This window comes from Gymnodraco acuticeps, unplaced genomic scaffold (assembly GCF_902827175.1).
Source record: "Gymnodraco acuticeps unplaced genomic scaffold, fGymAcu1.1, whole genome shotgun sequence".
NCBI lineage: Eukaryota > Metazoa > Chordata > Actinopteri > Perciformes > Bathydraconidae > Gymnodraco > Gymnodraco acuticeps.
The window spans coordinates 788,549-811,382 of record NW_022992191.1 but is presented as its reverse complement, the minus strand read 5'-3'; the positions used below and the strand labels follow the sequence as shown (position 1 = coordinate 811,382).

Here is a 22,834-nt window from a genome sequence, read left to right as displayed (position 1 = left end):
GGGCTGGGCCCGGCCGGGCTCCGTGGCAAGCCCGGCCACCAGACGCTCGACGACGAGTCCTCCTTCTGGGCTTGGCTCCAGAAGGAGGACCCCGGGCTTCCTCCGGGCCGGGTATCCTCACTTCTTGTGTCGTCTTTCATGAGGTCTTTTGAACCAATCTTAGTCTGGCCCCTTGCCTGAGACCAATTTGCTATTAACCTATAATAGTATATAATAATGAATTAGTTGATTCAAAATGTATATTTGTAATCTAAATGTGCAAAGTAGCAAATAACTAAATCTGTAAAATAAAAAGGTAGTGCAGTAAAAACTACATTTGTCTGCAAAATGTCTCAGAGTAAAAGTATAAAGTAGGATAACATGAAAATACTCAAGAAGAAAAGTAAAAGTAGCCTACCTCAATGTTTTACTTGAGTAAATGTAATTAGGCTAGTTACATTACAGTACCATTGCCAAAACATCAACAGGGCAGAAAACAGCGATGGATAAAGAATATAAACTCAACAGCAGCTACGTACAGCCCACAAACACACGCATTAAAGCAGAGAATAGACCCTAAACATGGCATAACATGGCATTTATGGGCATCACACACACCAATAATCACTATGGAATATGGTGGTTGTTGACAGCGCCATGTTTGTACAGTGGTTTGTTGTTGTACTCACCGCGAAGTACAACAGGAAATATAACCCGTCAACCCAGCCTCTTTCTTCCCAGGTTCTCAGACTCAAACTGCACAAAAGTCCTCACCAATACATCACTGAATGTAAAATAAAATAAAAAGAGTAAACCCTGGAGTATCCGCAAGAAGAATGTTAGCATTTAGCTATAGCGTCTTAGCTACACCCATAATGCACCTGCAGGCATCCATGTGGGTTTGTTTGATTTGGTTACATTGCTGTCCTGGCCGGGTGGTGCATTTATGCAAATGAGGGATTCAGCTAAATGCTAATTAGCAATAGTTCAGCATGCTACCTTCCTACCTTTTAATGGAAATAATACTGCTAACATGCAGTAGTGGAAGAAGTATTTCAGAACCAATACATGTATGTCAAAATATTCCATTACAAGTAAAAATCCTGCATTTAAAATCTCACTGTAGTTAAGTACAGTACAGTTAGAGTAAATGTACTTAATTACTTTCCACTTCTGCTAACTTGCTAAAGTTTAGCAGGTGTAATTCTTACAATTTTCACACTTAGCTTTGAGCTACATTGGCTCATTAGCACAAAACACAACTGAGGCTAGAGGGGGTACTGGATTTTATTTAAAATTTAAAATACAGAAAGCAGTGTAATACTCCACTACATTAAAAGAGTATGTATATAAATGTGATCTGCAAAATGCGCTTCAAGTATCTAATGGAAAAAATAGCCTACAGTATACTCTGTAGTCAATTCAGTCATTCACTATTTAAAAGAAAAAACCACACAGTGCTTTTTATCGTTTCATTCAGTTTTATTACAAACAGAAAATAAAAGAAAGGAAAAAAAGGTGATGCGTCATCATTGACAAGTTTCACTGCCATTTGAGCGGCACCACTACATACACAGTAACACAAGATACCCAGAAATGAACACAAAATCTGGAGAGAGGGCAAAGTAAAAGTGAAAAAAAAAATGTAAGTGCTTTAAACATTTTAGTTCAGGGGTTGCAAAAACATTTGTATATGTAACATAACTCATAAAATGGTCTGAGACTACTTCCTGGGACGATAAATGTAAAATGTCTGGGATTTATGAGATAAATTAATCCCTACAGTAGCTATCGTTTGTTTTTAACTTAAAGCAGACTTGGATTTACAGGTTGACATCAGGTTCTAAATTCAGTTGAATGATTTTACATTTGTTCAGCTATGTTTATTAAGGCGATTTTTAATGATGCTTTATATAAAATGAGTTTCAAGCCTTGTAATAATAACCGTGTACTTTTACTTGGGTTACATAGTATACGTTATCTTTCTGCTCAAAGAGGCATTAAGGGTAACATATGGCCTATTTTCTATATATGTATGTCATTTGCAAGCCCCAAATCTAAAAAACAATTGATAAAAACAAGTTTTCTTGCAATATATCTACCTCTGAAGTTAGCTCAACTTCTTCGTTTGCGTTCTCTTGTAATCATAGGACAAAACATTGCAAAAAAGGTGCGTTTGTGTGTTGCGCATACTGAATCGTTTTTTCCCGTTACAAAAAAATGCATCTTTTGGTAGAAGCTCTTTCTCGAAAAGCAACAACGAGAACACAAAACGACAATAGTCATAATCATGAGAGTAAAAACACAAGAGAACACGAATGAGCTGCTTAAATATGCAAAGTATATCACAGGATTTTGTAGAAAGAAATAGAAACCTGGGGGAGTTAAAGAGGAGTGTTCAGGGTGATCAACAGGTTTAATAACACTGACTTGCTTTATGAAAAGGTTATAAACATTCATTGGAGGTTTCCCCAAAAAAAATAGCATTGTAGCGAACCCCCAAAATACCTCAAAGCTCCTTACATAACTAGAACCAGGGAAGCGGCGGCAAATACCTAATGTGGTCTAACGAGTCCTGAATATAATTATCATATCATACCTTGCTGCGTGTGTTTGTATCTGAACATGTATTTATCACTAAAAGAAATAAAAAAGCTGTGCTTGGAGCTGCTCAGACTGAGAAACTGGGAGAATTAGAAACAGTATTAAAACAACTGTAGGCACAGCTTGACACCATTTTTTTCCCCTTTCCACAAGACAGCTTTATTGTGATTAAAACATGCTTCAGGGGATGGAGTTTGAAATGATCTTAGTTTCACATGCAGCTTCCTGTCGAGGGGAGGAGGAGGAGGAGGAAGGTTACATGGTCTATTGAGAGATCTAAAAGGTTTCTAGGGTTGAGGTGGGTTGAGCGTTGTGTGTGTGTGTTTGTGTGTTTCTTTGTGTGTGTGTGTATGTGTGTGTGTGTGTGTGTGTGTGTGTGTGTGTGTGTGTGTGTGTGTGTGTGTGTGTGTGTGTGTGTGTGTGTGTGTGTGTGTAGATGAGGTTAGAAGCATCCTAAGGGGAGGAGGTGGAGGAGGAGGAAGCCTGCGTGAAGAGGCCCCGCTTATGAGGAGTATAATGGTTTGAGGCAGACGAGAAAAGGTCACAAGAAGTTAAGAGACGATATTGGAGTGTATGTAATGCAGGTCTCTCTGTGTGTGTGTGTGTGTGTGTGTGTGTGTGTGTGTGTGTGTGTGTGTGTGTGTGTGTGTGTGTGTGTGGACATTAAGTGCACATGTGCATGAGTGTGTGTAGTGTAGCTTGTCAGGGAAAGTTTTAGAAGATCTGTCAATACGTTTTAATACTGGATGTGTTAGCGCAAAAACTTCCTTGAAGATATGTTTGCAGCAGATGGGTTTCCGAGTGTATGTGTGTGTGTGTGTGTGTGTGTGTGTGTGTGTGTGTGTGTGTGTGTGTGTGTGTGTGTGTGTGTGTATGTGTGTGTGAGTGAGTGAGTGTGTGTAGTCTAGTCGTCGATACAGATGACCTCTCCGCTGTGTTGCTCCCGGCGGTTTACTAGCAGCTCCGCTTCACGCTCCTTCTTTACAGACATGGGGGGCCCGTTCAACACTGCAGGGAGAGAGAGATCATCTGAGTCAGTTCAACATGAATTAGTCTTTGTTCTCCGTTCTTATCTGGCAGATTCTCTATGAATCATTGTTCGTACTCACACAGGATCACGCATTTGCAAGTAATACACACATTTAGAAAGTGTTTCAGAACGGCTATTGAACATCTTTTGGGAATTCATGAACCAAAGGCCGAACATCTCTTTTGAGAATGATGAATGTCCAGTAGGTTTCACGTCTGGACATTTGGGTATATACTATTAACACTTAACTACTACTAGTATGGGATGATCTTAATTATACCAAGTAATCCAAGCAGATAGTAGGATTGTTTCCAATGGTGTGTCAAGGTTTAAAAAAGCCCAATTGTGCTTCATTTCCTTTAGTTTGTTATATAGGTTTTGCTGCATGTAAATGGTCTGCACAAGCTAAAATCCCAAAGTCCCTTACAGAGAGTTTCTCACTTGTGCTAGCGCTACAACACATTGTAAGTGACAGGCTAAGAGACGGGACATATCTAAGCAGTGGACCAATCAACAGAGACGACCTGCTAACCAATCAGAGCAGACTGGGCTCTGGTTTCAGACAGAGGGTGAAAAGAGGTTCTGCAGCACAGGCAGTATGAGAAATAAAGAGCTTTTTGAACATTAAAGCATGGAGACACGTCCCAGGAGAGGAAAAACATACAAATATGAACCTGAAAATGAGCACAGGGCCCCTTTGAAGGTGCTCCAGTACGTTTAGGTTATAGTTTCTATAAATATCTGAGGGGGTGAACTGTCAATCATCCTGTTTATTTATGATAATGCAACCAAGGTATCACACTGACTTGCTGAAAGAGAAACTGTATTTAGGCTTGCTTGATAATACTCTGATAACCTTTTTAATGAGCAAACTTGCATAATACAGTACATCAATATATCATATACACACACACACACACACACACACACACACACACACACACAGGCACATGAGGTCACGGACACACAAACGCACACATGCATGACAGATATCTTCTTTCTACACGCCTGCACAGCAGGCAGGCTGAGGGATGTGTGTGTGTGTATCATGAGTTTGCTCGGGGAGTGGAACGGCAAGTTTAGCGCTCCTTTCAAAACAAAGCCAGGAATAGACCAACAGCGCACTTCTCTCAATCGCGCCACGGGGAAGATAAACTGTCATAATACCCCCGTGCTGATCAAAGATGCGATAAAGAGCGTATTGAGCTGAAGGCTGTGACTGTGTGTGTCTCTTCAACAAGAGGGGGGGGACTCATGGGAAAACTTGTGGCATTTTGCCAGTGGAGGCCAACGGAAGGGATAGAGAGAAAGTGTGTGTGTGTGAGAGGAGATTAAATCTGATGAGAAGCAAAACAAATGGAGGTAAAGACCGGGTGAAAGAGCAAGAGGAATTACGGGTGCAGGGCGAAAACAAATATCCAAAAACAGAAGACGGAGTTGATTACATGGAGAAAAATCAGCTCAGGATGGGGAGAAGACTAAATAACGAGCCTGACCGATATGTCGCCGTGGCCAATATACAAAAAGAAAGGACAGTAGAGAAATGCCAAAGATGCGATTACATACGTTGTCCACTAGAGAGCGCTGAACTGTATATTTTCCCGCTAAAATGTTCCGGTTTGTACGTTTTAAGGTCGTCGTTTTTCCAAAAAGAGGATAAATCGATCCTATTCGGAAATGTTTTCGTCATACATTCAGGAAAAAAAACGTAATAGGCGGATATGGCATGGCATGGGGCGGTTTTGTTAGAGCGCTGGTCATCAGATCAAGGGGCGTTGGTGAACTCCAGTTCGAATCCCGCGTCAGGCCGCTGTGTCCTTGGGCAAGACACTTCACCCGCATTTCCTCCTGTGGGTAATGTCCGCAGTAATGACTCTTACATGTCTAATATGTGTAATGTGTAATTGTAAAGCGCTTTGAGCACCTGTAAAAGCGCTCTAATAAAAAATGTAATGCATTATTATTATTATTATTATATATTTTTTAAGTCCTCTATCGATGTCGTAATTAGTTCCTCTCTGAATGAAATACCGGTTGTCACTGTTATTTGCGTAGTCCGTCCTTGATTCAAATCTTTTGCGTGTTTTGGAAAGAGAATCAGTTTTTAAAATGAACGGATTCTTTATTGAAACATGAGTTTGTTTGGCTGCACTGAAAACAAATAAACCTGTTTCTGTTCTGAAGGCATTTCTCACAGAGTAGCTCAAAGAATGCTTATTGGCTTGACAAAATAATCCAGTATGACTTGGCTCTACGAAAAAAAGGCATATAAGGTCAAAGAAAACGTGAAGATAAAACAGGAATTGGATTTAAATGAGACACTTGTTTTCCTACAGATAACAGATTCCATCTGAACTCACTAAGCAAGACTTCACTTCTGTCCAGCCAAACGCAGGTCAGTGTTAGACCGAGAAACACTTTTGAAGTTATGTTGGCAGTGATATTTGCAGTTACAGTAAAGAAAAATATGATAAATTAAACAGACCACATCTGGACTCTAAGAATTCCTAAAACGTAAACCATTATTCTGCTAAAACTCTGGCTCTTGACTGGATGGAGCATCTCAAGTCCAGAAAGGCAATAAAAAACATTCCTGGCCGTAATGTCTCTCCCTGCAGGTCCCGTCTGCTATCTGATAGAAGTGAACGCTGCCATCTTGGCAGGAAATGCTTACCGAAAAGCATTTGCGTGAGCGTGTCTGTGCCAAAAAGCTTTCATCAGGAACAACCGTCTGCATCTGAACGTGTTTGGGAACTAAAGAACAACTGTTTGATTTGAGAGTTGGTCCAACAGAGAGACTTGAGAGAGTTGCGTAAATTCATGTGTTGCAAGAGTTTGAAGGTAAATCAAGGTTATAACTGTAAAACGAATTTGCATCTATGTCTATTGGCGCGTTTCCACTGCAGCGGGTAGCTCGCTTTAGGCGTGCCGAGCCGTGCGGGGCCTGTTTTTGGTTGCGCTTCCACTTGGCCTAGTTTTGGCCGAGGGCTACTTTTTCACCTTTTTTCTGGCCCGACTAAATCGTGGTTCTAGGGCCAGGAACAACCAGGCTGAGTCGGGCTGAGTATGCTAAACTAGAGAGAGAATCGCTGGCAAGGGGGCTACAACTACAACAAGATGAACATATTTGACCGTGATTTAATTGTAATACACGTTTCAAAATGATGCCGAAGTAACAACATACTGATACCGGTTAGTAAAAACCATGAATTAATGCTTTGACAAGTCTGCAGACAGACGGCAGGCGAAAAACCCTTTTAAAATGCGTGCTTTCTAAATGGAGCTTGGCTAAGCTAACGTTATATATGCTCCGACCGTCCACACTCACAACAACGGCCTATACAGACATAAATAAACCAGCGACTGTATTCGCCATGACACAGGCAGTCTGTGGTTTGTACTTGTTTAACTTTTGTCTAGTTTCTGAACAGATATGAAGAGCTGTGAGCTCCGAGTGCTAAGAGCTAACGGCTGTGTTGTTTTTCTGGGGCTCTCATTGAAGATGACGTCACGGCTCCGCCTACACTGCGTTACTATAGTAACTACCCCAGTTCCTAAACTGTAATGGAAGCGCAGCATTAAAGTGAGCCGGGCCTAATAAGGCCTAACCAAACCGAGCGAGGCCTGCAGTGGAAACGCGCCATTAGTCTCTGTTTTCTTTCAAGGCTGGGCTCAGGACCTGAAAGTATCAAAAACTGGTAAGAAATCAAAGTGGGTCAGACTTTTAGTCTTGGCTACTAATCTTTGATCAGATATTTCCAGAAAATCTGTCTTAATTGAGATTTTTGAGCAATTGAGAGCAGCAACACATTGGTATGTTCCCCTATTTAAAAAGGGCTATAGACATGGAGTAATATAATCATTTGGAGTTTTGTTTCTCTCAACCAACTGAGTTCAAAGGTCACCTGTTATGCAAAATCCACTTTTTCCCATCTTTTAAACCTAATTATGTGTCTCCTTTGTGTAAAGAGATTGGGAAAGTTTCCGGATAAAATATTCTCTCTCTTTTTATCCTGATCCATTTGTATAAAAATGGAAATGAGCAGATCAGATTTTGGCCACTTCGTGATTTCACAATGTTTTTTAGAGTTGTGTAACCATTAGCCAATCACGAACCAAGGTAACACCCGCCCACCTTATCACCTGAATCTCCTCCTAGAGCACCATTTTCCTTTTTTTAAACCAATCATAAACGGCAGAGGGGCGTGGCCAGCAGCAGCTCATTAGCATTTAAAGCTACAGACACAGAATCAGCACTTGTGAAACAGGGCTGAAACAGAGGGGTTTGTGGCTACAATGATCTGTTTGGTAGTTCAACCAAGAGACATGTTTTGTATATATCTGAGACCTATAATATATAGTATAATAGGGGACCTTTAAGTGCATTAATCTCTCCTTTTAGCTTCATTTTGGTCTCCACCAACTCCTGAAGGAATGATGCTGCTCTTTAGCTGCTAAATGCTACACTTTGCTCACAAGCGAGTCGCTAACATGGTTTGGTTTTGGGCAAGTAGCGCACAATGGGTTTATAAAACAGCTTCCTTCAGCTAGTTAACAATGTTGATGAGAGCCTTGATACTGAAGTACAAAAAGTGTAAATGCGGTAAAACTGAAAAGACGCTAACGTGTCCTGAAAAGCCGTGAGAAACTTCGGAGTGATATTTCTCATTGGCTTTATCATTATGAGTGAGTCTATTCCCTTTACACATGCTCATTTGATTTATTGTACGTTTATTATAAGCTTTAATTTGCACATTTTAGACGGTAACATTATACAGTACTCAAGCAATTATTGAACGGTTGTGCAAAAACAAAATAAAGTGTGTGAAGTTTAGCTTATTTTGTAACAAAGACATGATAACAGTTTTAATAGCTTATACTCTTATATGTTTATTAGCACCAATATTGAACATTTTAAATAATATCTATTTTAGATTTTAAATGCTAGTGCTACCATGCACATACTCGCATGTATAAAAAAAAACACATTCGCACACTCAGCAACCTTCACACACACAGTCAAGTCTTCATTGCAGGCCGCACTACAGCCACACGTCTCTGGTCTTTATGCCCTTTCAGATGAAAAGGGAAATACCACTCAATCTTAGCTTAAAAATACTCATAGGTCGTAGAAAAGTGTGGACTGTGAAACAGATTTTTCACATCTCCGCCTTGCAGACAAGAGGCAGAGGAGTCTGGGATGTAAAGCTCTGCTGCACACACTCCGAGGTGGAAAAACGATGATACAGTCCAGAGTGTTTTATTTTCTCGGGGTTCAGGGGACATTTTCCAGCGTGGAATCCATCACGCTGTCACAATAAAGAAGCTCGAGGAACAAAGAAAAAAGTCTCCCCGAGGTTTCAAAGTGAGTCTCCCTTTGCCTTTCCGATGACAGATTACACTGTTTAACTTTGAGGAAGAGCGGCTCGTAAATACTGATATGTGCTCGGCTTAAAAACAGGAAATGTGAGCTTAGTGGAGTGATATTCCCCTTTAAGTGACCCCCCCCCACAAAAAAGGTGCAACAGTAAATATGCTTTGTAATACAGTACATTTTGTCAGCTGCTACTAACTGTTGGACAAAGGCAATGCTTTTTATATCTACGGTTGGACTCAGGAATGCTGGGGCAAAGAGTCCAAGGAAATAAGTGTTTTATACTTCAAAGAATCTCCTTTTTCCATCTTTCCTTTAAAGATCATCCCTTTCTATTTTGAGTTTTGATGTCATCTGCCTGCTAAGCAGAGAAATTCAGTTTGTTCTGCAGGTTTTGTAGGTTGTGTGTGAGGTCCACGGTGTATAGCTATATATACTGTATGTGTGAGACTGAGAAAGCGAGGCGGGGGAGTTGGGGGCTGCGGAGGAATGAGGGAGTACAGGGTCAGAGCGAGGGGACGGGCTTGTTCAGTCAGCCGGCGGATGAAGAATTGATCCGGGGGGAAATCTTTTTTCGGCACAGAGGGGGAAACAGAAAAGAAATCTGTCTGAGCGGCTGTAGAAAAAAGAAAATCCTCATTTTGCTGCATTTTCCTGAAAACCTGTGATTGCATTAACATACCGTCTGTTTTTCAGTCTCTCCCTTCAGAGGTTTTTTCAGTAGCGCCTTGTTTCCAAGATTTGTTTGTTCCAGACAGGTCATCTCTCTTTTTTCTGTCTCTGCCTCCCCCCCCCCCACACATCATTAGAGCTTGATCTCAGCGCCAGCTCCTCACCTCTCCCTCCTTATTCTGGCCGTCTCTCTCTGCACTTGATTGCTTGTTTTCTTTCAAGCGCCGCCATGTCTTTTTTTTATTTATCCAGTGAGCTTTACCTCTCCCTTTTTTATTCCTCACATTCCAGCAGTGTCAAAGTGCTCTGTCCTTGGGTCCTCATTGGACTTCCCCTTCATGCATTCAGCCATTTTATTCCACCATTTTTGTTACATTCCTGGATTTTCCATCCAGATTTCCAACTAGCCCCTCCCCCAATCAGGGTTTCTTTGGTCGTCCGTTGCGCGGCAGGTTCTCCACCGTGTTGCTGAGGCGGTATTTGACGATGATGCTGTGCACGGTGGACTTGGGCATCCTCAGCTCCTGCCCGATGGCCCCCTCCGACTTGCCGTCCTTCCAGAGGTCCACCACGCGCTGCCGCTGCCCCACGTCGTGCTCCTTGGTCTTCTGGCACGCAGCTCCCCCGGCGGCCCCAGCAGCGGCTTCTGTGGGGGCAGACAAGCGGCAGACTGTAGTGGAGACTCGGAGAGGGGGTGAGCAGGAAAATGTCACACTTTGCTCGTCCCCGTAGGGAATTCTCTTTTAGTCTGGCAGGGGGTGTCACTGTCCTGCTCAAGGACACTTCAGCAGGGCGGGTGCTCCACTTGAAGGGCCCTAATTTCTACGCCCCCTAATGATGCCTAGTATGTGGGACTCCTTTGATGAGAAGCTTCCTCCTGAAACAAGTGTTCCAAACAATGCAGTTCAAGATATATCGTGTGAGAAAGCACATGGAGCATTTGGTGTATCATTACATTTTTGTAGTTCACAGAGTGCAGCTAAAGTCGTGCCATGGCAGACATGCATATTTCTGGATATGTTTTGTGTACTCAAGCGAGGGAGCTTCTCTCAGGAGACGGCTATTAACGGAGGGAAGCTTGGAGGTCGCAGAATCAGAGAATTGTGTTGTTTTAACTCTCTGGCTCACTTTCTTTCCCTCCCCAGCTGAGGTCAGGAACCAGCGCGACCCCAATCAGAACCATACATGTGGCCTCATGTGCGTGCTTGTGCCCTGCCAGAGTTCAGGGTGTTCAAACTGCACTGCGAGGCCCCCACAAAGCCAAACTCTTGCGCGGGACTATTTCTGAACATCCAGCGCCGGGGCCCAGCCCTCCCGCCGCTCCACGAGTCACAACACGACGTTTACACAACCAAATGCCTTCTGCGGTTTCTGTTCCTCTCAAAATACCTCGGTACAAAGTCCGAAATGTTTTCTTGGCATGGCCAGACACAGAGCATAATGACATTTTCAGAGATAGGCCCTGGCTCTCTAAAATGCAATGCCTTTGACAGATGTCTCGGTCTACAATTACATAAATCAAGATTCCTCTGAGTGAGAGGCAGAGAGCGCTGGGTGTTGTGGTTTCTTTAGGCCAAAGCTATTGGGGAATATCGGGTTTTACCAGTTATCTTTGCCACATCGCCGCAATCTAAACATCCCCGAACACGAACACACATGCAGTGCGTCTGGCGAGCATATGCCGTTACCAAACTCATTACGAGGAAATAAATTCACAGGCTTCCTTTGACACACAGCAGACGAGGAGAGGAGAGTTGGACAAGACAGAACAAATTCTTTCTTTTTCTACACAATAACTAATCAGAGCCACAATGAAGGGAAAAAAATAAACACGGAGAAGCAAACACAGACAGGTTTGATAGCGAGCCAGACTGCGTTTTTCACTGTTGCACAATGTGTCGTTACTGCTGAGTCTGGAGGTTTTTGAGGTGGGACATGTTAAGAGATGAAAATGCCTTAATATAGCAGTCAGCACGTTCCTGTTTGATTTTGGTAATGTCTATTTCAGGTGTCTATCTGGCGGCCACATCAGAAGCTGCAGATGTGTTTTTCCAATATGGACCCCTTTGTGGCAGCTTTCGCAACCTAAGCTACGCGGGGAGATAAAGTGTCGACTCAAAGTGCTTAAAGCGGTCTCGCTTTAGAATCCATCAGGTAGTGCTTATTCCTCACATATTAGAGGATTAGACTGAAATCTAAGAGTTCAACAGCGCTCCATCACAACACGTTTGCTCGCAGGAATTTTCCTGAAATTCCCAGAAGAAGTCATTTTGATTCTGAATGTTTTTCCACAACAACATAACCATATAAAGATGCAATTCCTCAGATGAGATCTTTAAATAGAAGACACATTGTGAACTGCCCATCATCGAGAGACTGAAACAACTGTGATTACTGAGCTTGTGCTGCTTGTGTTTTCTCACACAGATTACTGATTATAGAGTAAAACAAATTGAGGAATTGCTCAGTCACTGTGTTCTTTGTTCGGAAAGAATGTGTGTGCAGACCTCCTTGCTGAAATCCTTTCTCTTTAATACAAAGTGAAATTCAAGCAGCACTAAACTTATTTATTATTTCACTTTCACAAAATGGTGAGACCTGCAAACAAAGCAATACAAACAAATCAAAGCAGCACAGGCCAAATATATTCCTGTCTTTAGGTACTTAGTATGGTTCAAGCTCGAGAGACACTAGATCCTACATTTCCCATAATGCCACCGAGGCTTTTGTCCGACCCTCCTCACCTCCATCTGTCCAACTCCATGTTCCTACTTTGTAACGCAGGCTTTACGTTATTAACCAGTTATCTCCAAGCCCAAGCAGAGAGCACCCTGATGACATCACTATAGGCGCATTCACACCGCAGTACTTTTCCCACAAAGGTTCATGAGAACTTAGTTCATGAGAACTCTTTAGTTCGCATGAACTAAGTACAGATCGCGTTCACACCAGAATAAGTCCCTGGGGTGGCTTAGGCAAATGAAGCCGCTGACGTCACTTCTTCTTCTTCTGCTTTGGGTTTACTGGCAGGCCGCAAACCACTTCACGGCGTATACTGCCGCCCAAAGTCCCCGGAGTTGGGGACTGGCTTCAGTAGAAGCTGCTGGGACTCCCAGCAGCTTCTACTGAAGCCTTCCGAGTAAATCGCCAGAACGCCGACACCTCCTCATCTCCACCGCTCCCATGTTTTATTTTGTGTTGCCATAAGTTAGTCTCTCTGCGTTTCTGCGCTGGGCTAATGCTAATGCTAATGCGAGGATAATAAAATGGCGGCTTCACAAAACTTTTTGGGAGTTTTACGGGGCGTGGGTTTTCAATCCGCCCAGCCAATCAGACATAGGAACCTTTTACTCCCACGAAAGTCCCTGCTCTCTAGCAGGGACTGAAAAGGGGGTAAAAAGGTTCTCATGAACTAATTTTAGTTCCGGCTCTTTTTGGTGTGAACGCGACAAAAGAGTTCTCATGAACTAAGTTCTCATGAACCTTTGTGGGAAAAGTACTGCGGTGTGAATGCGCCTTATGACATCAGAGGGGTTATTTTCTCCTCTAGAGCCACAGAGGTCATTTCACAACAGTTTACAGAGGCTGAAATGTACTCTACACTACGAGGTAACACTATCTTATGTGTGAAATTGGTGGAAGTCGTTTCCTGTCCAAATCTTCCCATAATGATCTTCTATCACCAAGTATGAAAAGGCAATTATTTACCTCCGCAAGGAAGCATAAATCAGGTTTACACTGCAGACAGATCAAAAGCACAGTTATTCTTGTGTGAATTATATTGAATACTATAATTATTGTTTTGATTGACTGGGACAGGTCCACCCCTCTCGCTCTCACACCCACACCCAGAGCACCTGCATGTGCAGACTTCAACTCTCTCTTTACCGACCCCTTAAGCAATTTCAAAAACACTTTTCCACACACCGAGAGAGATATCATCGAGATATCAAACCCAAAATGCTGCACCTTTATATAGAATTACAAATACAATCTAGGTTTTTTATGCCATTGTTTCAAATATATCTACCTGCAATTCGGTCTTACAAATTACATTACATTACATGTCACTTGTTAGAGGCTTTTATCCAAAGCGACTTACATACTCGATACTGTGGGCAATCCCCACAGGAGCAATTTGGGGTGAGGTGTCTTGCACACAACGACATGCTGACTGCAGTGGATTTGAACCTGTGACCCCCTGATCCGAACACCAAGGCACACACCTCCCACATATTTGATAGTTTGACCAACTTTGAGATCCTTACTATTCTGTTTTTTTTTGTTTTAACCTGGACTCCCCATGTTTTCGAGTCTAATGGCGCGTTTCCACTGCAGCGGGTAGCTCGCTTTAAGCGTGCCGAGCCGTGCGGGGCCCGTTTTTGGTTGCGTTTCCACTTGGCCTAGTTTTGGCCCGGAGCTACTTTTTCACCTTTTTTCTGGCCCGACTAAATCGTGGTTCTAGGGCCAGGAACAACCAGGCTGAGTCGGGCTGAGTATGCTAAACTAGAGAGAGAATCGCTGGCAAGGGGGCTACAACTACAACAAGATGAACATATTTGACCGTGATTTAATTGTAATACACCTTTCAAAATGATGCCGAAGTAACAACATACTGATACCGGTTAGTAAAAACCATGAATTAATGCTTTGACAAGTCTGCAGACAGACGGCAGGCGAAAAACCCTTTTAAAATGCGTGCTTTCTAAATGGAGCTTGGCTAAGCTAACGTTATATATGCTCCGACCGTCCACACTCACAACAACGGCCTATACAGACATAAATAAACCAGCGACTGTATTCGCCATGACACAGGCAGTCTGTGGTTTGTACTTGTTTAACTTTTGTCTAGTTTCTGAACAGATATGAGGAGCTGTGTGAGCTCTGAGTGCTAAGAGCTAACGGCTGTGTTGTTTTTCTGGGTCTCTCATTGAAGATGACGTCACGGCTCCGCCTACACTGCGTTACTATAGTAACTGCCCCAGTTCCTAAACTGTAATGGAAGCGCAGCATTAAAGTGAGCCGGGCCTAATAAGGCCTAACCAAACCGAGCGAGGCCGAGTGAGGCCGAGCGAGGCCTGCAGTGGAAACGCGCCATAACTGGGACAAAGGGTATGAAATTGGTCCAGTATTGAGCAAGAGGGCTACTATTCAACCTATTGCGAGACGCTACACTGTCAATGGACGTCCACATTAACTATATGACCCTGTCAACAGCAAAAACACTGGAAAAAGTTTAAAAAATGTATGATGCACAATGGCCCCAATAGGCATAAATTACAGACCTCTTGACAGCACTCTTGCTCAATAAAGGACCGATTTAAAAAAAGATTGCACTCATTAGTCACTTCGAAAAACACAGGAAAACAGGGTCAAAGTGGAAAAATAAGTCATTCTCAACGTTTGTGATAGAGAAAAAATGGGATGTGAATGGAGCTTTAAAAACGTACCTGATATGAAGGATCCGGGCGACATCTGACTGTAGTTGGCCCCTCCCATGTGGAGGGCGCTCGGGGGGGCGGGGGTGAAGGGGGCTCCGTAGTTGTGAGGGGTTGCGTAGGGTCCCGGGGGAATGGGCTGCACAGAGGAAGAGAGGATGTGATTTACATAAACAGAGGATATAAGATAAATAAGACAAATCACTTTTAGATGATGTAAGCCGACACGTAAATCTGCTGACTCAACACGTTGAGGTCCACAGGTGGGTGACAGGATAATGGGCTCTCTGTGTTTTCATTGGCCGGCCTCCATTTGGATTTTTCCCACTGAATGAAGGCAGGTTTTAACGTGTGAGTGTGGCTGAGGTTTTTAATGGGTGTGGTTAAGAACAGTCATTAAAGAAATACTCATATTTAAACTTAATAAGAAGTAGCAACACCAAAGTAACTAATGTAAAATTGCATAAAATCCCATTTCAGAATCTTATATATCTATTAATTACTGGATCATAATTTGTATGCATTATTGTGTTCACTCTTTGTTTTCCGAATGCCAGGAAGTATTCTCGCTTCTGAAGCAAGTGACTCGGAAGACATGTGCTACCAAGCAAGCGTCCTCGACATTGAGAAACACCCAGTGTGTGTGTGTGTGTGTGTGTGTGTGTGTGTGTGTGTGTGTGTGTGTGTGTGTGTGTTGTGTGTGTGTGTGTGTGTGTGTGTGTGTGTGTGTGTGTGTGTGTGTGTGTGTGTGAGTAGCCTGCTGCTGACTGGGGGTGTGTGTGTGTGTGTGTGTGTGTGTTAGTAGCCTGCTGCTGACCGGGTGGGTGAGTGTCTCGGTGCCCTTGCTGGCCAGCCGGCTGAGGATGCTCCTCTCGGACATCTGCAGGCGGGCGGCGATGGGCGGGACCCTGCAGAGCGAGGCGGGGAGGCGGGTCACGTCGGCCTTCATGTCACTCAGCAGCTCCTCCAGCTGGTTCAACACTGCTGGGACACAAACAAACACCTCCGATCAACAATTTCACCTTTTAGCTCCTACTTCCTGCTTGTTTTGCACCCTATCATTAATCATTTGGTACTTTATTTGATACAGACACCTTGTACAATAAAATGTGTTCAGGCATATTATAAATAAACATTGATTGATTGATTGATTATCAGCCTTCGTAAAAAGCAAGTGTTTACCTTATTCATCTTTATACATAGGCTACAATAGCATCTGTTGTTTGACTATTCATTTACACCTCTCATTCAACATTTTGTACGTAATTCTGATACCTTGATTGTCTTCCTAGGTTTACCATTAGTTATATTGTTATTGACTGGGTCTGGATGCTATAAATAGACTGTAAATGTCTCATCTTAAAAAAGGTATAATGAACATTTTCCCTTCACATAAGGTTCTGTTCCTGTCCTTTATGATCCTGTCACTCTGTCATCACATCCCTACATGGAATTAACTACCGATCCATTTGATAAATAGGTTTATAAGCGCCGTAACGTGCAGGTACACAAGAGCAGAAGTGCACTGAGCGTGTTATCCTTTCAACAGGAACGATATATACAAGGACAGACTTGCCAGAGAGGCAGTGAGGAAATATTTGGAGCTATCACATAACAGCGTGTAAGTTTATCTGCTTGGCTTTACCGAAGCAGGAAGGAACAAAGATTGCACCACAGTTTGTCAGATATGTTGATCTATTTTATGATACACTTGTGATTATCTTAACTTCAGTCACATGCTTTTATCCCATGGCAATACCAATGTTGAGGTATAATGTTGTATAATATTTTTATCATTTCTATGCTATGACGTTTGTATTTTGTCTTTGCTTTTGTTTGCTTTGCCCTTTCAGGCATTTCTTGTGATTTGGGGCCATTTTGATTTGATTTGATTTGTTAGCCAATCTCTCCCAGCCCAAATGTGTTTGGTTACATACAGATATAAAAAAGCAACTTCCTGACCTTTGTGCAGCACGGCGTTGGCCGGCTTGTTTCCTGCCAGCGACTCCTTGCTGAGGTGCTGGTGGGACTCGGCCAGGCACTCCACCTCTGTGAAGCGGGCATTGAGCGCCATGGCGGGGTGGGAGGGGTCCTGCGTCATGTTCAGGTACGCCGCCCGCCGCAGCTGCTCCTCGATCACCAGCGCCTGCTCCAACAGCTGCACGACAACGGGGGCAGATCATGAGGGAAATGGGGTTTCTTTGTGTGTCAAATTAGACTCAAATCACCCATTTTATCTACCAAAAATGTTGTCTGATTTAATTGTATTAAGCATACTAATAAGTGCATGTAATGGAGTCATAGGAGTGTTGTAAAAAATATATATAAAATAATAAATATATGGAATAAAGAGAGAAATAAATACAAGAAAAAATTAATATAAAAATATTATATTTATCTATTTTATAAAAAAAGAATAGGAAAATAAATGTGAAAAAAGGACATAAAATAATAAATAAGTAAATATAATATATGGAATAAAGAGAGAAATAAATAAAATAAATAATCAATATGAAAATATAAAATTATTATTATCTATTTTATTTATTTCGGTATATCTCAAAAATATATATCTGTGTATTGCATACAATGTACTTAATTTGTATTATTTGTATATGTTATTTATTTATTTTTATAAAACGGACAAGTCAAATAAAGCAATCTGATTGGTTCTTAGCCGTGATATAATGAGTGTATTCACGGGTAGAATTGTAGTTACTAGTTACTAGTTGCTAAGGGGGTTGTCGACCCTCCGCTTCAAGTCGGGCCGAACCACGCCCCTTATCTGTGATATAATATACCATATACCACGGCCTATCGTGAGCTATTGCTTAAAGTGGACCTATCATGCTATATTTGAAACATATATTGTAGGGCCATACCTATATAAAACATGTCTGTGAAGTTTTTTTTTCAAAATACCAAACCATGCATTTTAGCCATGCCTCATTTCGCTCTATTTGCTCTTTTCCAGCGCTGTTTTTGCAAGGGCTGATTCTGCTTTAGTGTTAGACTACAGCGCCACTTACAGGCCTGGCATATGTACTACAGCGTCTCCAGCGCTTTCGAGCGGTCTCTCATTCCCCTGAGGTGGAGAGTTGCCCATATAGGCGGAGCACCCCTTTTCTGACGTCAGGAAAATTCAAATAATAATCAGCTCCGTTGCAGCCCCGTTTTTAGTGATTTGGGTATGGAGGAAAAGAGAGAGGGTTGTGTTTTCTGACACTTGGTGAGTTCCCTGACACACCGGGGACACATATTCATGTATACAAGACGTACAAAAGTGCATTTTGCCTGATAGGTCCCCTTTAAATATCCTCTATTCCTTGAAAGGCCGAGCTGTTGACCTCTTTGTGTTTCTGTGTTTCCTTGTCGGCATGGAAACAGTAATTCTAGTATTTTGAAATCAAGCTCCGACCAGTGATTCAGATTTGTCCGGCACAAAAAGAGGTCATTTGCTGAAAATGTGTTGCACAAGAAGGGTAAAGGCTAAAAACATACTAATGGTAAATATCTATTTTAATTTTTGCGCTATCTGGATTGCACACAAAAAAAGCTGCAAATATTTAGAAGAGAGAGAGATGAAATACATGTTGAAATAAATAAGAAATAAGTAAATAAGAAATATGGTTTACAGAGAGAAATACATAAAAGAATGAATACATTTGGAAATATAAAGACAAAAATGTATATTTATTTATTCAGTTATTTCTATATCTGTTTTTAAATACACCCGATTTTATATATTTCATGGATTTTTTCTGTATATTTGTTTATTTTTGTATAATGAAATGAGCAAAATAAGTGTTTAAAGGTGTTACACAACAAGGTTAAAGGCTTAACACCTTCTAAGAGGAAATCAGTTTTTTATTTAGTGCTCTTTTATGCCATCATGATGACAGATTTACAACGAAAACTACTATTATTTAGCAAGAGATAACGGAGAATGTGAAAGAGACGGAGATACAGTAAATGAGGATGTTGCGGCAGGATCTGAAGCATGTGAGCGGCTCAAAAACAGGATGAGGGCTCTTCCAGAAATGCAGCGGTCAGCCAGTATGTGGGTGTCGGGGCATCGGTCAGGTGATGGAAGACACTGTGAAATGTGACTGAAATAGTTCCTGTCTGGTATTGAAATCTGTTATGTCATGTAGGTTTGCTTCAAACTGCTTTGTATGGACGTAATCGTTTAATAATTTGAGCTTGTTTTAAAGGTGCCCTGTTAAGTTCAGGTTTCATATTTGTATGTAGTGTCTCTACTGGGACATGTCTCCATGCTTTAATGTTCAAAAAGCTCTTTATTTTTCTCATACTGCCTGTGCTGCAGCACCTCTTTTCACCCTCTGTCTGAAACCAGAGCCCAGTCTGCTCTGATTGGTTAGCTGGAGCTAGGTCTCGTCTCACCTTGAAGCGTCGAGCCAGGAACTTGTTCTTCATCTCCAGGAAGTTGCCTTTATTCGCCTGCGACTTGAAAGGCTCGTTGACGATGGCGAACTGCGGGTCGTTCTGGATGTCCTGCCACCGGGCGTAGCCGTGACTGACACCAGGGTCAAGGGTCACGTAACACTTTTGGGTAGGAGACAGTGTATCCAACATCATAAAAGGGAATCACAGGGAAGCTAAGTACTAAACATTTTGTAGCTATTATCCTTAGACTGGAAAAGCTGTGACCCATATTAGAATTCATAATTAGATGAAAAATAAATCTGTGCCTATAGTATAGAGCTAAGAGAAGCTTAGCATGGCCATTAGCATAAACACTAGCATATAGCAAGGGAAAATACCTAGCTTAGCGCTGTCCAAAGTAACAAAATATGCCTACTGACTTAATCGATTAACATTTGTATTTTCTTCTTTGTATTCGTACATAACAATACATTTAAAGACGATTTTTTTTTACTATTCTTAATTGTTTTTTAAAGTCTTTTACGTAGAATTGCGTGCTAACTACAACACGTTAATCAATCTCTCCAGAACTTTCCACAAAATGTCCTTTTTCCATGTTTGCATCTTTGAATGGATCAAACAAATGGGGCACTAAATGTTAATTAGACACTAAATATACTTGGGAGGCTAATCATTTTAAGTTGCTAGCTACTGTTAGCTGTTTGTACATGCAAACAATGCATCCTTCATTCAAAGGTAAGTAAAATATATAAGGTATCTGACCCTATAGAAATAACATGTTGTGCCCAAAATAATACAAATGTGCAGTTGTTTTAGCACAAAAAAGGTTTCACGCAGCTTCTGATACACACATTTCCTCTCCCCTGTTACTTCAGACTAAATGGACCTCATGATTATCTTGCAGAATGGTGCAAACACCGTTTACATTAATGCTGCATGGCCTTAATTACCATAATAGAGGGAGCAACATGAACTAAATGACCGACTGCAGTGGCTTCCAGCACACAGCTTGCTGTTTACCCAGCTCTGGCCTGCTTGTTGACTTATTACGCTGGGCTTCGGCAGGCTTATAGGAAAATAAACATAGCGGGGTCATCGCTCGGGCAACCGCCGTCAAGGATACATCACGATTCCCGCCAGCAGCCAGAAGTCGTGTCGGCGGTGCCAGATCTCGTTCATCTTCCCCGAGGAGATGGCGGCGCGCTCCTCGTTCTGCCAGAGAGTGTGCAGCTCTGCGGAGAGAAGCTAAACATGACTCAAAGTGCTAAGCCGGCTGAAACCTGGCTGCAGGTGTTTCCACGGGACACGGAGCTTTTCTGGGTTTGTGATCAAGGCCGGGAGATGGTTCTGGCTTTCGTACAGAAGCGGGAGAAAGCAACGGGAATGTTTTCTTTGCTTTAGTCGAGGCTTTATGTTGTTTAGACTGCCTAGACGCTTGTTTGGACATGTTATTAAGTTATTGTTACCTTTTCACCTTTCTGTCCTCGGCTTCAGGCGCTCTGTAGTGTGTTTACTTGAGAAAAACAAATCTTATTAATTTAACTGTATACATTACATGGGTGATTGGCACGATACATACAGGTACTTCTATGTCTATTAAACAGGGATACAGAAATTGCTTAAAATAGTGAAGTGAAAGTACAATTGCACTAGTAAGATCTTTGAAATGTGCCAATATTGTTGTGATCCGAGGTCTTCATACTTGTATTCTACAAAAACATTTTGTTTGACTCATTATGAAGTATAGCAGTGCTTTTACTGAATTGTTCTAGCCTTCACTTACAGAAAAATACAGATAGAAAAAGCCTGTCCTGAAAAACACAACTCCCTACCCCGGTGTCATCATTGCTACATTAGCAAGAAGCTATTATTGAATTCTTGTCATATCCGAGTTACATTACATTACATTGCATTTAGCTGACGCTTTTATCCAAAGCGACTTACAATAAGTGCGTTCGACCAACAAAATACAAACTTGAAGAAAACAGAATCATATAAGTACATCAGGTTTCATAGAGCAAAAACATTTCAAGTGCTACTCAACTGGCTTTAGATAAGCCAGCCCTTTATTAGTATATAAGTGCTTTGTTAATAGTTCTATCGCTCAAAGTGGAGTTGAAAGAGATGAGTTTTCAGTCTGCGCCGGAAGGTGTGTAAGCTATCTGTGTAAATTGCCGTTATCATAACTTAATAACTTGTAAACAGAGTTTTTGTCAACATCCAAGTCAAAACTGTGACTGGGAATTACATCCAACTTGGCAGTTAATTAAATAGCAGTGCCTGGGAAAATCTTTACATTTTTTGTACCTAATTTTCATTAGATTAGCCATTTCTTAAAGATTGCTTAGAAAGAGAATTGTCTTTTATGATAATATTGATAGGTAAAATACCCGGGGTAAATGTTGAAGAGGTAAACGTAGAGTGTTGAAGTTGTGGAAAGAGATGAAAGTAGTCCAGTTAAAGTAGTATTTGTGTATGTGCACACGGCAGCAGAATCAGTACTGACCAGTGAAGCCGCCGTCTGCGATGTTGAACATGAAGCGAGGTCGCTCCATGAGAAGCCTCCCGTTTCCCTGGGGTAAATCCTCCCTCGCTGCTCTCACTTCTTTCCCAGCATCCCTTTCACCTTTGACTTCCTCTGTTATCGAGAAACACAGCAAAGGTGTCATTGGGTAAAAAAACTCTTCCATGTTAGATTTCTTTCACTGACATCGGAGCGTACCTTTCTTGACGTCAGACACCTCGGGCTTCTCCTTGTTGTCCGTCGTTTCGCTCGCGGCTGGTGTTTCTTCACGCTTTTCTTTCTCCTCCTCCAGCGCCTTTTCTCCTTTTTTGATTAAAACCGTACGTGAGCAAGGACTAAAACCAACCTGGCTTATCAAGTTCTGTGTTTTCGTATTTACCTGATGTCTCCTCTTTGACCTCGTCTTGTTGCGTCTCCTCTTTACTCTCCTCTTGGTCTTTCTTCTCCTCCGGTGTGGCGTCAGTCGTCTCTTTCTTCTCCTCCTCCTTCGGCTCACTCTCCTCTTTGTCTTCGCTCTTTTCACTCGGGGACACTGTTTGTGATGCGTCTTTTGTCGAAGAAGAACACTGTGAAAAAGCAACACAACATCTTCAAATGTCAGCTTTAAATAGATTTGAACAGATCAGTGAAGCCTTTCTGCTATTGATTCCATTAACGTTCTGAAAGATCATTTTCCAGAGCATGCTGTAGTGATTTTTTTGTTCTACCTTACAGGCAGTTTCTTTGATTTTAATATGATATGAGTACCCCGCTATAATTCCATTGAAAGCAGGAGTTATTTAAAAACGTTGCCAAGCATTAACAAT

General features: G+C 42.0%; 1 protein-coding gene across 6 annotated transcripts in view; it reads right to left on the bottom strand.

The window, feature by feature from the left end:
* Window positions 1-1,440: 1,440 nt before the first annotated feature.
* Window positions 1,441-22,834, bottom strand: part of chd3 (chromodomain helicase DNA binding protein 3) — a 45,079-nt gene continuing 23,685 nt past the window's right edge. For 2 of the 6 annotated variants that reach the window (XM_034205201.1, XM_034205203.1), the window contains exons 32-40: window positions 22,408-22,594; window positions 22,227-22,331; window positions 22,011-22,142; window positions 20,628-20,736; window positions 19,502-19,634; window positions 17,060-17,255; window positions 15,915-16,081; window positions 15,110-15,236; window positions 8,484-10,305 (exon numbers count right to left, since the gene is read on the bottom strand). In XM_034205201.1, coding sequence (XP_034061092.1) covers window positions 10,079-10,305; window positions 15,110-15,236; window positions 15,915-16,081; window positions 17,060-17,255; window positions 19,502-19,634; window positions 20,628-20,736; window positions 22,011-22,142; window positions 22,227-22,331; window positions 22,408-22,594 — 1,383 coding nt within the window. In that variant the 3' untranslated portion in view covers window positions 8,484-10,078. Of the gene's footprint in view, window positions 3,592-8,483; window positions 10,306-15,109; window positions 15,237-15,914; window positions 16,082-17,059; window positions 17,256-19,501; window positions 19,635-20,627; window positions 20,737-22,010; window positions 22,143-22,226; window positions 22,332-22,407; window positions 22,595-22,834 lie in introns of those variants that run through there. The other 4 variants (XM_034205202.1, XM_034205206.1, XR_004567967.1 and 1 more) reach the window with 3 other exon arrangements.